General features: G+C 40.6%; 1 protein-coding gene across 1 annotated transcript in view; it reads right to left on the bottom strand.

Annotated features, from left to right (window-relative positions):
• cfap251 (cilia and flagella associated protein 251) overlaps positions 1–13832 on the bottom strand; it is a 77904-nt gene that overhangs the window by 14365 nt on the left and 49707 nt on the right. The window contains exons 14-18 of the mRNA XM_072586971.1: positions 9920–10081; positions 9230–9414; positions 4875–4989; positions 3930–4093; positions 937–1027 (exon numbers count right to left, since the gene is read on the bottom strand). Coding sequence (XP_072443072.1) covers positions 937–1027; positions 3930–4093; positions 4875–4989; positions 9230–9414; positions 9920–10081 — 717 coding nt within the window. The remainder of the gene's footprint in view (positions 1–936; positions 1028–3929; positions 4094–4874; positions 4990–9229; positions 9415–9919; positions 10082–13832) is intronic.

The raw sequence follows: 13832 nt of genomic DNA on the forward strand, positions 1-13832 counted from the left end.
AATGTTATTATATCAACTACGCCATTTGGCATTTTTAAAGATCATTTTTATGAATTCCTTGTGTTTAAAATGATTAAATTATTGCTTTACCATTAATTTTCGTTTGTTCAGCAAGTTGTTACATTTTCTTCATACCTTAACTTGTTTTAAAATTTATGTTTAATGTTGTGTTAAACCAAATCTCAGGTAGTTGCTTCTCGGTTATTTGGTGGAGAGGTATGAGAGGATCAAAAGAAATCTGTTTGGTTTTTAGGAGGGTTGGCGAAAGGAGTTATTTTTCTCCAACAGAAAAATAAGTGTCATTGGGGGTGGGGGTGGGATGAAGGTGATAGGTCAGGGAGGAGGGTGGAGTGGATAGGTGGAAAAGAAGATAGGTAGGTAGGACAAGTCATGGAGACAGTGCTGAGCTGGAAGTTTGGAACTCCCCCAACTCATCCATTGTACCTCATGTCCTCACCTTCATCCCACCCCCATCCACCCAATGTACTCTTTGCTACCTTCCCCCACTCTTCCCCCGACCTATCACCTTCATCCCCACCCCCACTCACCTATTATACTCCATGCTACTTTCTCCCCACCCCCACCCTCCTCTCATGTATCTCTCCACCCTTCAGGCACTCTGCCTGTATTCCTAATGAAGGGCTTTTGCCGAAACGTCGATTTTACTGCTCCTCGGATGCTGCCTGAACTGCTGTGTTTTTCCAGCACCACTAATCCAGGATCTGGTTTCCAGCATCTGCAGTCATTGTTTTTACCTCATCTCCACACATGGCAACCTCGTCACTACCTCTGGGGATGTCATTCTTACTCCTAATCATTTCCCAGACACTATAAAGCTATACATGCTTGAAATGCCATGCCTTAACAAGAATATTATTTGGTTTTTTTATAATCTGATTTTTTTACAAATCAAGAGAAATCCAGAAATATCATTACCGTAAATAATTCTCCATCTCTTCCACCTTCCAATAAGCCATAGAATGGAATCAATTCCTCTCCTCCTAGTGCAGTTACTGCTTCATGGGCTCTTCAATATCAGAAAATAGATCATTTATTTTCTCACCTCTACATTTAACATTCTAATGACACAGTGTATAATGAAACAAGAGCATTGAATAATCAATTATTGCAAAGATAGTTAATGGCCCCAAAATCAAAACTTTTGTTAGTTCTTGCTCCATTAAAGAACTTTATGATATTTTCCTCAGTCATGTAGACCAGGAAGGATTCCAAGTTTTGTGGAGTTTAGCAATCTCATCAAAGAAGATTAATAAACTTGCAATTGTTCCCCAATTTTTGTGCACTTTCAAATAATATAGAATGGAAATTGTGAGTGAAAATTAAGGTCAGTGGTGGTACTCTCATTATTACACCAAATAATGTTACCAATGGTCTCCAGCTAAGCTGGTGACTTTAAAAAAATCTGAGCTTCAGAAACTGACTGAAAGGAAAGTACAGTATGATTTCAAGCTTTAAGACATTTACTGTAATACACAAACTAAAAGCAACATCATTCTAAACACCAAAACGAGGGAACAAACTCATCTCTTCAATCTGAGCACAAGTTCTCATCCTCATTCAGTGGTTAACAATAAGGTCAGTATTTTCTCTACTTCTGGCTAGCTCTATCTCCTGCTTTCTGTCTCTCAGATGACTGCTGACTGATTTGTATCTATGAACCTCAAGGATATTTTACCCGGCAACTTGATACCACAACTGAATTGAATTGAATTAGATTAGTTTATTGTTGTATGTATTCACATGAGTACAGTGAAAAGTTTACAAGTCGCCAATTAAGACACAATCTTAGGTACAAAGATACCTAGATACAAGGTCTTGGTACAAAGCAGTGCCATCCCCCAGGCTGCCTGTTCTCACTGCCTTGCAGCCTGTTCCTGCTCTCACTGCCATCCCCCGTGCTGCCCGTTCTCACTGCCTTGCAGCCTGTTCCTGCTCCCACGGCCACCCCCGTGCTGCCCGTTCTCACTGTCTTGTAGCCTGTTCTTGCTCCCAGTGCCATCCCCCGTGCTGCCTGTTCTCTCTGCCTTGCAGTCTGTACCTGCTCCCACTTCCACACCCTGTGCTGCCTGTTCCCGTTCCCACTGCCACCCCCTGTGCTGCCTGTTCTCACTGCCTTGCAGCCTGTTCCTGCTCCCACTGCCACCCCCTGTGCTGCCTGTTCTCACGGCCTTGCAACCTGTTCCTGCTCCCACAGCTGCCCCAAGCTGCCTGCTTCTGCTCTTGCTTTCTACTGATGTCTACACCCCAAACTCAACTAACCGCAAGACAATATGTATTACATGGGCTTTGAGTTCAGAAAGTAATGCTAATTAGATATCTATAATTCCCAACTTGATTCCATCATACTATTAAATAAACAGTTAAAGTGTAACTATTTGTAAAGTCTTGCAATTCTCTCGATATGTGGGCACCTTGCACCTTTCTAGTAGGTCTCCTTCGGATTGGCCCCACAGCAGCCAAGCCACCAGGCTTGTTGTTGGGCAGAATTCAGAGCAGCTGACATGACCATTCCTTCATTCTTCCATTATACCTCAAAGAGATTATCTCAATCAACAATAGCATAAACATTGCATTCATGACAATGTCAGCTATTGCAGCATAGAGTTGGGATTGAATTTAGAGTTGTTCAGATAATACTACTTTTACCTCTGAGTCGCAAGGTTCAAGCCAGAGCTCAGGGTTTGAATATAATATCAAGCTGTTCCCACCATTGCAGTACTGAGGGACAGCTGCTCTGTCAAAGGTGCTGTCTTTCAAATGAGGGATTTATAAAAGGCCCCAAGCGCTTGCTTAAGTGGGTGTAAAAGATCACATGGCACTATTTCAAAGAACAGGGGAGGTATTACCCATTGGCTTGGCCAATATTTATCACTCAAAAAAGATTTTTATAAAATCATCTGGCCATCATCACAATAGTGATCATGAGAATTTTCTAATATTGGCTGCATTGTTTCCTACATTACAACAGTAGCTACACTTCAAAGAAGAAAGTGCTTCATTGGCTATAAAATATTTTGAGGAGTCTGGCAGTTATGTAAATTAGATTAGATTACTTTACAGTGTGGAAACAGGCCCTTCGGCCCAACAAGTCCACACCGACCCGAAGCGCAAACCACCCCCATCCCTGCATTTACCCCTTACCTAACACTACGGACAATTTAGCATGGCCAATTCACCTGACCTGCACATCTTTGGACTGTGGGAGGAAACCGGAGCACCCGGAGGAAACCCACGCAGACACGGGGTGAATGTGCAAACTCCACACAGTCAGTCGCCTGAGGCGGGAATTGAACCTGGGTCTCTGGCGCTGTGAGGCAGCAGTGCTAACCACTGTGCCACCATGCCACCCAATAGCTAAATAATTTTGAGAGCTATTGATAACGTTTTAATAGTTTTCCTGGATGTATATGCTTCACATATATGTTCAAGTAGCAAAGTCAGGGAGGTGGTGGTAGCAATGTCACTGGACTAGTAATCCAGAGACCCAGGTTAATGTTCTGGGGATCTGGGCTCAAATCCTACACTGGCAAGTGATGAAATCTGAATTCAATGAATCTGGAATTAAAAGCTAGTTTAATGGTGACCATGCAACCATTGTCGATTGTCATTTGCAAATGTCCTTTAGGGAAGGAAATCTGCTATCCCTATCTGGTCTGGCCAACATGTGATTCATGACCAACAGCCTGACTGAATCTAACTGCCCTCTGAACTGGCCTACAGAACCAATCAACTTAAGGGCAACAAATTCTGTCCTTGTCAGCAAAGTCCACATTCTGCAGAGGAATTTTTTTAAAAAGTTCCAAAAACAGCAACTAGATTTCTCTGCAACAACATGCATTACAAGTGCAAGTTACTTTAGTACTACTTGAGAATAATGCTCCTTGAAAGAAAATCAGTAGTGTACTTACACAAGATCAACTTTCCACATATGCACAGTACAATCATCTCCTCCTGCAGTGAATATATAAGAACCATCATTTGAACAGGCAATATTGGACACCATTCTTCCATGGCAGATGACTGCGCAGGACTTGTGGGGGTTTCCATCCAGTGGCAGAGTTTGTAAACCCACCTGGGTAATAGTGAGAAAGATGTTTAGAACTTATAATTACATATGGTCATTACATCAATCAGCAGAGCATTACACTTGTGCAACAATCCTCTATACAGCCCAACCCACATTTCAAATATAAATACAGAGCAATTTATTCACTTAGTAATATTGGCCTGTGAACATTCATGGTGTCCAAAAATTCTCATGTCTTAACTTTAGTTGCAAATCAGTGGAAATCCCTACAAAATCGTGTAAATAGGCATTTTAGCCACTCCTTCTTCATGCCCCACCCCAAGACTCCTTCTCTGGGAATGTTGGCAATGTAGATCTCAGTGGACAAGAACACCTTGCAGAAAGATAATGCTTCATACGAGATTAGTAAATGAATTAACCAAAACAGCCTTCACCAATACACACAACTTTACTACCACTTCACATTCACATGCGCACAATTTCAACTGGAGTAACTGTACAACAGCCAGGAGTTGAATCTTAGAAAATTATTTGTGACCTGTAGAGACACTAAGTTCAATAGTCTGGCTGACTCGGCACAAAGAAACCTCTGAATGGGACCTTCCTCATGTGCAAGGAATTCCTCATACATTCCACATTACACATACCACATTTCCAAAGAGCACACTTCCACATCATAAAGTCTTTGCAGAATTAATTTGGAAGCAGACAGTTAAAAGTAAAGAAACATTACAACTAGTTTCTCTCACAAATTAGTGAAAACTGTGAAGCACATCACCACATTGTATTACTTTTTGGCACAGACATTTTGTTGATGAGTGTGTACCTTATCATCCGTGATGTAGGCTAAATAACCAATTTTATTTTCCTTCCCATTTGAGAAAGGGAGAACTTCCATCTTTCTAACAGGAGATCCATACATTGGACTTAAGACTGTCTTCCTAGAGAGAAAGGTAATAATGTGACAATATAAGGAATTGTAGGATGTAATCAAAACAGGAGTTCAAATGTGCTCAAAGTTTTTTTTAAGTGTTGTAATCAAGCTCATACTAAACAAGAATGATTTGAAATGAAGAGAAAAGTTGACCTCTTCAGATCCTGAAAGGGCAAAGGAATTAGCTCAATAGGATTAATATAAGAATATGTATAAACATTTTTTCAAATGGTTATCAAAGAAAAGAGAGAGCTAAAAATAAAAACACAGACACAAATTTAAAAGAAAGCATTGAAAAATAATAACTCAAGCAAAGAAAAGTCAAAAAGCTAATGCCTTATTTTAGAGATACTAGGATTTTGTAATGTAGAAAGAAGCTATTTAAAATTTATTGTATGAACGTGTATAAGATTTTAAATCATATTGGAAAAGAAAAGTCAGAAAATCAATTTAGAAAATTTGAGGAAGAATAAAGGAGCTGCAGGTGAAAAATAATTAAGGAAAATATAGGACCAATATCTTCAAAGACGTCAAAACCTATTTTATTAATTCTTTGATGGCATATGAGCATGTGTGACAAGTCAATACAGTATTTGTTCCCAAAAAAGAGAAAATGCTAGAAAATCTCAGCAAGTCTGGCAGCATCTGTAAGGAGAGAAAAGAGCTGATGTTTCGAGTCTAACTGACCCTTTGTCAAAGCTTTTATCCAGTATTTGTTTCCATTGCTTGTTGCTTTTGCGGAGGATTTAGTGAGCTGCCTTCTCAAGTCACTGCATGCCATGAAGTGTAAATACATTCACAGTGATGTTGGGAAGGGAGTTTGATCTAGTGACAGTGAAGGAACAATGAATATAGTTCCAAGTCAGGATGGTGGTTCCCATGCATTTGAGGCCCTTGCACCTCTGGGTAGTAATAGTTGTGGGTTTGAAAGTTGCTTTTGAAAGATACTGGCAAGTTAATGTAGAGTATTTTGTAGATACCGCACACTGCTTCCAGTTTGTGTGGTTATGGTGATGGTGGAAATTAATGGTTGTGAATGGTGTGCTGATTGGGTGACTTGCTCTCTCCTGGATGCTGTCAACATTCTTGAGTATTGTTGAAGCTACATTCATACAAACAACGGACAACATTCTACCATGTTCCTGACTTGTGCATTGTAGATGATGGACAGGCTTTGACAAGACATGGCACAGTAGCACAGTGGTTAGCACTGCTGCCTCACAGTGCCAGAGACCCTGGTTCAATTCCCACCTCAGACGACTGACTGTGCGGAGTTTGCACATTCTCCCTGTGTCTGCGTGGGTTTCCTCCCACAGTCCAAAAATGTGCAGGTTAGGTGAATTGGCTATGCTAAATTGCCCGTAGTGTAAGGTGTAGGGGAATGAGTCTGGGTGGGTTGCGCTTTGGTGGGTCGGTGTGTACTTGTTGGGCCGAAGAGCCTGTTTCCACACTGTAAGGAATCTAATTAATGCCGAGAAAGAATTTTCAGGCCTCTGGCCTGATCACATAGTGACAGTATTTACGTAATTGGTCCAGTTCAATCCCTGATCAATAATAACTCCTAAAAATGTTGGAAGTGTCATGGGGAGATTTTGTTATTCCCCATGTTGCATATGGTCATCACCAGCTACTTGAGTGCCACTAATGTCTCAATGTTGTCTAAGTCCACATGCTGGCATGGACTGCTTCAGTACCTGAGAAATCATAATGATACTGAACACTACTTAAAGTCAGCCAATGTCCCTACTTCTGACCTTATTTAAGAAACAATTGGCTCCACATGAGAGGATTTAGGGTCTTTATGGATTGAATAAAGATGGGTTGAAAGGCATTGTCATCCATTGAATCACTAAAAATGTTGCAATTGCTTTGTATGTCATTGAAATACAGAAAAGACATTTTATGATTGATAACACAGTCTAAGATCATTGTGCTATGCCATTTTAATTGCTGTCCTTCAGACTGATTTTGAAATTCTCTTACATTGTGATCACTATGCACAGAGGATCCTTAACTATTAATCCCACCACATTACACATTAGTGAACAAACAGTTTCCAGGTTGTGCAACATACTGTACGAAGAGGCAATTCCTAATGCATTCTAGAAATTAGTCTTTATGTCAACCTTGCTCATCTGATTTGCCCAGTCAATTGGCGGATTTAAATCACCCATTATATTTGTAGAACCCTTCTTACACACCTCCATCATTTGATGATTTATACCTTGTCCTACAGTAAGACAACTTGACAAGGCCAATAGACCACTGTCACTTGTAACATCTTTCTTTTGCCATTCCCTATTTTCACACAAACTAATTCCACATCATTGACCTTCTGCACCTATATCACTACTCATCACTACACTGATTATCCTTTATTAGCAAAGCTAGCCCATCTCCTTTTTTTGTCTATACTTCTACAATTTTAAGTATCCTTGAATATTGAGTTCCCAGTGTTGGTCATCCTGTAACCACATCTCCACAGCAGTTATTATGTCACATTAATTTATTTCTATTTATGCTGTCAACTCATCAATCCTGTTTAAAAAAGCTGCATGCACTCAGATAAAGACCCTTAAGCTTTGGCCTTTTTTTATTATTACCCTCTCTGCTTCTAATTTCTATTGAACTCCTCTTTGTACATTTTCTACCCTTTCGGTCACACTTTGATTATTGGTTCACCGCTTCACTACCTTGTACCTTTGCTCTCTCATTTCTTTGATTTTTAAAAAAAACTTGCCTTCAATTGAACCCTGACTCCACTAAGTCATTTAAAGCCTTACCTACAACTCTATTTAAACAATTCACCAGGTCTCTGATCCTTGAATAATTCAAATAAAACTCTCTTTTCCCAGTGCTAGTGCAGAGCCTCATGAACTAGAACCTATTTCTCCCACATGCAATGACCTCTTTAGTTTTATTTACCCTATGCCAATTTGTACGTGGTTCAAGTTGTAATCCAGAGTTTATCCCTATTGTGGTTCTGCTTTTTAATTTAGGTCTGAGTTGCTTGTAATCCCTCAGGAGAACATCATTCCTAATCCTATATGTGCCCTACCTATGCGGATCACAACAGTTGGATTCTTCCCCTCCTACCCCAAGTTGCTCTCCAACCCAGAAACTTTGGCACCAGGTAGGTAATGCAACCTTCAGGACTCTCTGCATTTTTGCGGATTACAAGGTCTATTCCCTTAATTATGCTTTCTTGTAATATGATCATATTTCTCTTTTCTCCACCATATTGTCTGTTCACTCATCCTCCCGCCCTTTGTCTGCACCTGGAGGAAGAAGTTCATACCTGATAGACAAGAGCAATGGCTGAGGCTCCTCCAAAGATAAATTCTGCATTTCTGTACCTACCTCAGTCACAGTTACAAACCCCTACTCCTCATCATGGACCAAATTTGACATAATTAATCAAAAGGGCGTGATAGGCCCGAAGCACCATGTCCGGGTACCTCGTCCCTTTGCTGATGTGTCAGTGTTTGTAGCTCAATCTCCAGCTTTTTAATCTCCTGCCATCACCACCTTTCTCATGCAGGTCTGCTGTTCTCTTTATGAAGAGATTGATTCTGTTCTCTTTGCTGCTCTTTATGAAACCCACTGTCATACAGTCTTTAGAAAGCTGCTGGCCCTCCACTCTCTTGCACTATTTCAGAAACACAGGCTTCTCCTTTCTCCTTTTCAGCTTGCCTCACGGTGATGTTGACTCACTGCACACTCCTCTCAGCCTGCTTCACAGCAATGCTGATGTGCTGCACACTCCTGTCAGTCCAGTTCACATCGATGCTGACTTGCACTTCTCCCAAATCAATTATATATGTTTCAAATTTCCCAGGGATGCAGCAGGGAACCACATTTCTGTTACAACATTTTTGTTTGGAATAGCTAGAATTCAATTCTGCCAAACAAGCCAATTTACAGATTAATAAAATTTTGTAAACATACATTTATGATACTATGTCCATGTGTTTTTTTAATTGTTATATGCTGGTGTTCAACAAAATCTTAAACTGCAATTTTTTTATAACGTTATAGTTTATGGTTATCAAAAAGATTTAGAATAGAACAGCTGAAAGTGTATTGAAAAATAGCTGAAAGGATCGAGAATAATTCAAAATGTTCAAGCTATACTACAAAACAAACCTGAACACAATGATGTAGTTATTCTTTTATTAAATACATTTAAAAGATTAGTGTTTTGAAGGAAAATGTATACCTTTTCTGAATAAATGGATTGCACATACCTGCACATTTTGGTAGTGGCATTATAAAGCTTTAACTTATACTGGTTGTTGGCAGTGACAATGAAGCTCTCTTTACTGATTGGTGGGTACCAGGTCATGCATGTGGGAATAGCACTTTGTTCTATTCTTTCGCTACTTAATATCTGCAGATCATCCACAGTACTAGAAGCCAGGTTGTACTCCACCTGAGTATTAAAAATAAGATTTTATTAAATTCAATTTAGATAATGGCGACCACTTTTTAATTTTTTTGAATGAGAAAATATTTTGTAAGGTCAGTGGTAACAAACATAAAGCCAAGAAAATTAAATAAGTAAAGCACAATTACAAGAGCCCAGCAAAAGATCATGGAAAGACTAAATTGTACAGTGAAGAATAATCAATACATTACACAAAGCTATCAATATCAGAAGAAAATAACTAATCACTTGAAGTAAGAGCTACAGAGTTTTAATGTACATTGCTTCCTTTTGTCATGAATGATGTTGTTCTTCATGCTTTGGACCTAGCAGTGCAATTGCAATATTGCTTGTTTGCTTTACCCCTTGCTAATCAATAGGTGATTATTTTCAGCTAACTCAGGGATTTGAATGAATTTAAGGTTTGGATTATTTTGAATTACATCAAAGGAATGGATTTTTAATGCATTAATTGAGTCTGTTCAAGCTAAAACTAAACACAGTAACTTACCAGAACTCTGTCCTCTCCAAAAGACAATAACCTTGGTTGATTACTATCCAAATATGTCCCAAATGTGAGACTTCGAATCTGTTTAAAGTGTGCATTTTGCCTTCCTAAATATTGCCAAGATTTATCCTTTAACATGAACACCGTTACTGTGGTTTTACTGTCCTGCAACAAAAGAATCATTACAAGAACTACTATACAAAGCAAGACATATAGATTCCAGATGGGACACAGGGCAGAGGTTAACTTTCCCGGAGATGTTGAGTATACAGGCATGAAACAAAAATAAGATTTTCACAATTGAGTTCAACTGTCACAATTAAATAATTCTCCTTTAGGTGGCAAGATTAATTTCTCAATATTTGTTTATGAGAAGCCTCTATACAAGTCATAGAGTCATAGAGATGTACAGCATGGAAACAGACCCTTCTGTCCAACTTGTTCATGCTTACCAGATATCCTAAATTAATCTAGTCCCATTTGCCAGCACTTAGCCCATATTCCTTTAAACCTTCCACCACTTCCTCTGGCAGCTCATTCTATACATGCACCACCCTCTGCATGAAAACATTGCTCCTTAGGTTCCTTTTAAATCTTTCTCCTTTCACCTTAAACCTATGCACTCTAATTCTGGACTTGCCCACTCCAGGGAGAAGACCTTATCTATTTACCCAATCCATGCCCTTTAAGATTTAATAAATCTCTATGAGGTCATCCTCAGCCTCAGACACTCCAGGGAAAACAGCCCCAGCCTATTCAGTCTCTCCTTATAGTTCAAATCCTCCAACCTAGGCCATGATTTGGAGATGCTAGTGTTGGACTGGGGTGTACAAAGTTAAAAATCACACAACACCAGGTTATAGTCCAACAGGTTTAATTGGAAGCTCTAGCTTTCAGAGCATCGCTCCTTCATCAGGTGATAGTAGAGGGCTCAATCCTAACACACAGAATTTATAGCAAAAATTTGCAGTGTGATGTAACTGAAATTATACATTGAAAAATTGATTGTCTGTTAAGTCTTTCATCTGTTAGAATACAGTGATAGTTTCACTTCTTTCATGTGTAAATCACAAAACCTTTTTTTAAAAGGTTGCATTCTCGGGTTAGCTGTTAACAATGCTGATAGCTAGACAATATGTTGAAGGTGTTAGCCCCCTGTGTTCTCTGTCTATGCCATGATGTTTAGATTGATTCTAATCTAAAAAGTTAGACATCGGAGTTTTACATTAATTCATGCAGTTTTTGAGCTCAGAGTTCTACATGAATGCATGCAGTTTTTGAGCAAAGTATAATGTAACCCTGCAAGTACAAATTCACCCCACAAAATATATGTGTGCATGTGTGTGTGTGTGTGTTTGTTAATGGGACCCTATGTGAGAATCTCTCCAGCTATGTTGAAGGCATCTTGAAACCTATTGTATAGGGGATCCCCAGCTTCTGTCGCAACACTACGGATTTCTTACAGAAACTCAGCACCCAAGGACCAGTCAAACCGGGAACATTCCTCGTCACAATGGACGTTTCCGCACTCTACACCAGCATCCCCCACAATGATGGCATTGAGGCAACAGCCTCAGTGATCAACACCAACAACTGCCAGTCTCCAAACACCATCCTACAACTCATCCGCTTTATCCTTGAATACAGCGTCTTCACCTTTGACAACTAGTTCTTCATCCAGACACATGGAACAGCCATGGGGACCAAATTTGCACCCCAATATGCCAACATTTTTATGCACAGCTTTGAACAAGACTTCTTCTTTATGCAGGATCTCCAACCAACACTATATACCAGGTACATTGACGACATTTTCTTCCTCTGGACCCATGGCGAGGAGTCACTGATAAAACTACACAGTGACATCAACAAGTTTCATCCCACCATCAAACTCACCATGGACTACTCTCGACTGTCTGTCTCATTCTCGGACACATATATCTCCATCAAGGACGGACACCTCAGCACCACACTCTACCACAAACCCACAGACAACCTCACAATGCTACACTTCTCCAGCTTCCACCCAAAACATATTAAAACAGCTATTCCCTATGGACAGGCCCTACGCATACACCCGATCTGCTCAGATGAGAAGGAACGTGATGGACACCTGGAAGTACTCAGGGATGCCCTCACAAGAATGGGGTACGATGCTCAACTCATCGACCGCCAGTTCCGACGTGCCACAGCAAGGAACCATAATGACCTCCTCAGGAGACAGACACGTGCTGCAACCCTTCGTTGTTCAGTATTTTCCAGTGCTGAAAAACTACACCATGTTCTTCGTGACCTGCAACACGTTATCAATAAGGATGAGCACCTCACCGAGACCTTCCCCACACCTCCACTACTTACCTTTAAACAACCGCCAAACCTCAAACAGATCATTGTTCGTAGCAAGCTGCCCGGCTGTCAGGACAACTCCATACAACCCTGTCACGGTAGGCGCTAGAATGTGGACATAGATACCATTATTATATGTGGGAACACCTCCCACCTTGTACATGGCAGGTACTCATGTAACTCAGCCAACGTTGTCTATCTTATACGTTGCAGGCAAGGATGCCCTGAGGCATGGTACATTGGGGAAACTGAGCAAAGGCTACGACAATGGATGAATGGGCACCGCACAACAATCAACAGACAGGAGGGTTCCCTCCCAGTTGGGGAACACTTCAGTGGTCCAGGACATTCATCCTCGGACCTTCAGGTGACCATCCTCCAAGGTGGACTTCGGGACAGGCAGCAGCGAAACGTGGCCGAGCAGAGGCTGATAGCTAAGTTCGGTACCCATAGTGGGGGCCTCAACTGAGACCTTGGGTTCATGTCACATTACAGGTGACCACCATTGCACTATACACACACACAGATACTGCTACACACACACACACTCCCACACACACACAGGCACTCCTGTACACACATACACATGGACATTCATACACACAGACACCCACACACACCCTTACAGACACACACACTCACACACTCACACATGCACTCCCTCACAGACTTAAGACACTCTACACTCACTACACACACACATAGACATTCTCACACTCATGACCCCCAACCTAGCTATCACTATTGTTAACAACTAACCTGAGAACACAACGTTTTAAAAAAAGATTTTGTTATTTACACATGAAAGAAGTGAAACTATCATGGTATCCAAACAGATGAAAGACTTAATAGACAATCAATTGTTCAACGTATAATTACATCACACTGTAATTTTTGCTATAAATTCTATGTTAGGATTGAGCCCTCCACCACCACATGATAAAAGAGCAATGCTCCAAAAGATAGTGTGCTTCCAATTAAACCTGTTGGACTATAACCTGGTGTTGTGTGGTTTTTAACTTTGTCCAACCTTGGCAACATCCTTGTAAATCTTTTCTGAATCCTTTCAAGTTTCACAACATCCTTCTTATAGGAGGGAGATCAGAATTGCACACAATATTCCAAAAGTGGCCTAACCAACGTCCTGTACAGCCACAACATGATATCCCAACTCCTGTACTCAACACTGACCAATAAAGGAAAGCATATTGTAGGGGTGTACTGCATATGTTTATAACAAAATGGTCCATGTCTGCTCACACAAAATGGCCAACCTACAGAATGAGGCAGTCTGCCTTAGAATTAAAACACAAAATGGCTGACAGGAGATAAATAAGACTAACAGTCTGTTCCAGCCTTTAATTAAAGAAAATGACAACATCTTTGAACAAAGTCACACCAAGGCTAGAAGAACCCCATTCCAGACAGTACTGATAAGGGTAGACAGTGTAGCGCTGGAAAAGCACAGCAATTCAGGCAGCATCCAAGGAGCAGAGTCAACGTTTTGGGCATAAGCCCTTCATCAGGAAGCGTCGATTCTCTTGCTCCTCAGATGCTGCCTGACCTGCTG

This window comes from Chiloscyllium punctatum, chromosome 17, assembly GCF_047496795.1.
Source record: "Chiloscyllium punctatum isolate Juve2018m chromosome 17, sChiPun1.3, whole genome shotgun sequence".
Lineage (NCBI taxonomy): Eukaryota > Metazoa > Chordata > Chondrichthyes > Orectolobiformes > Hemiscylliidae > Chiloscyllium > Chiloscyllium punctatum.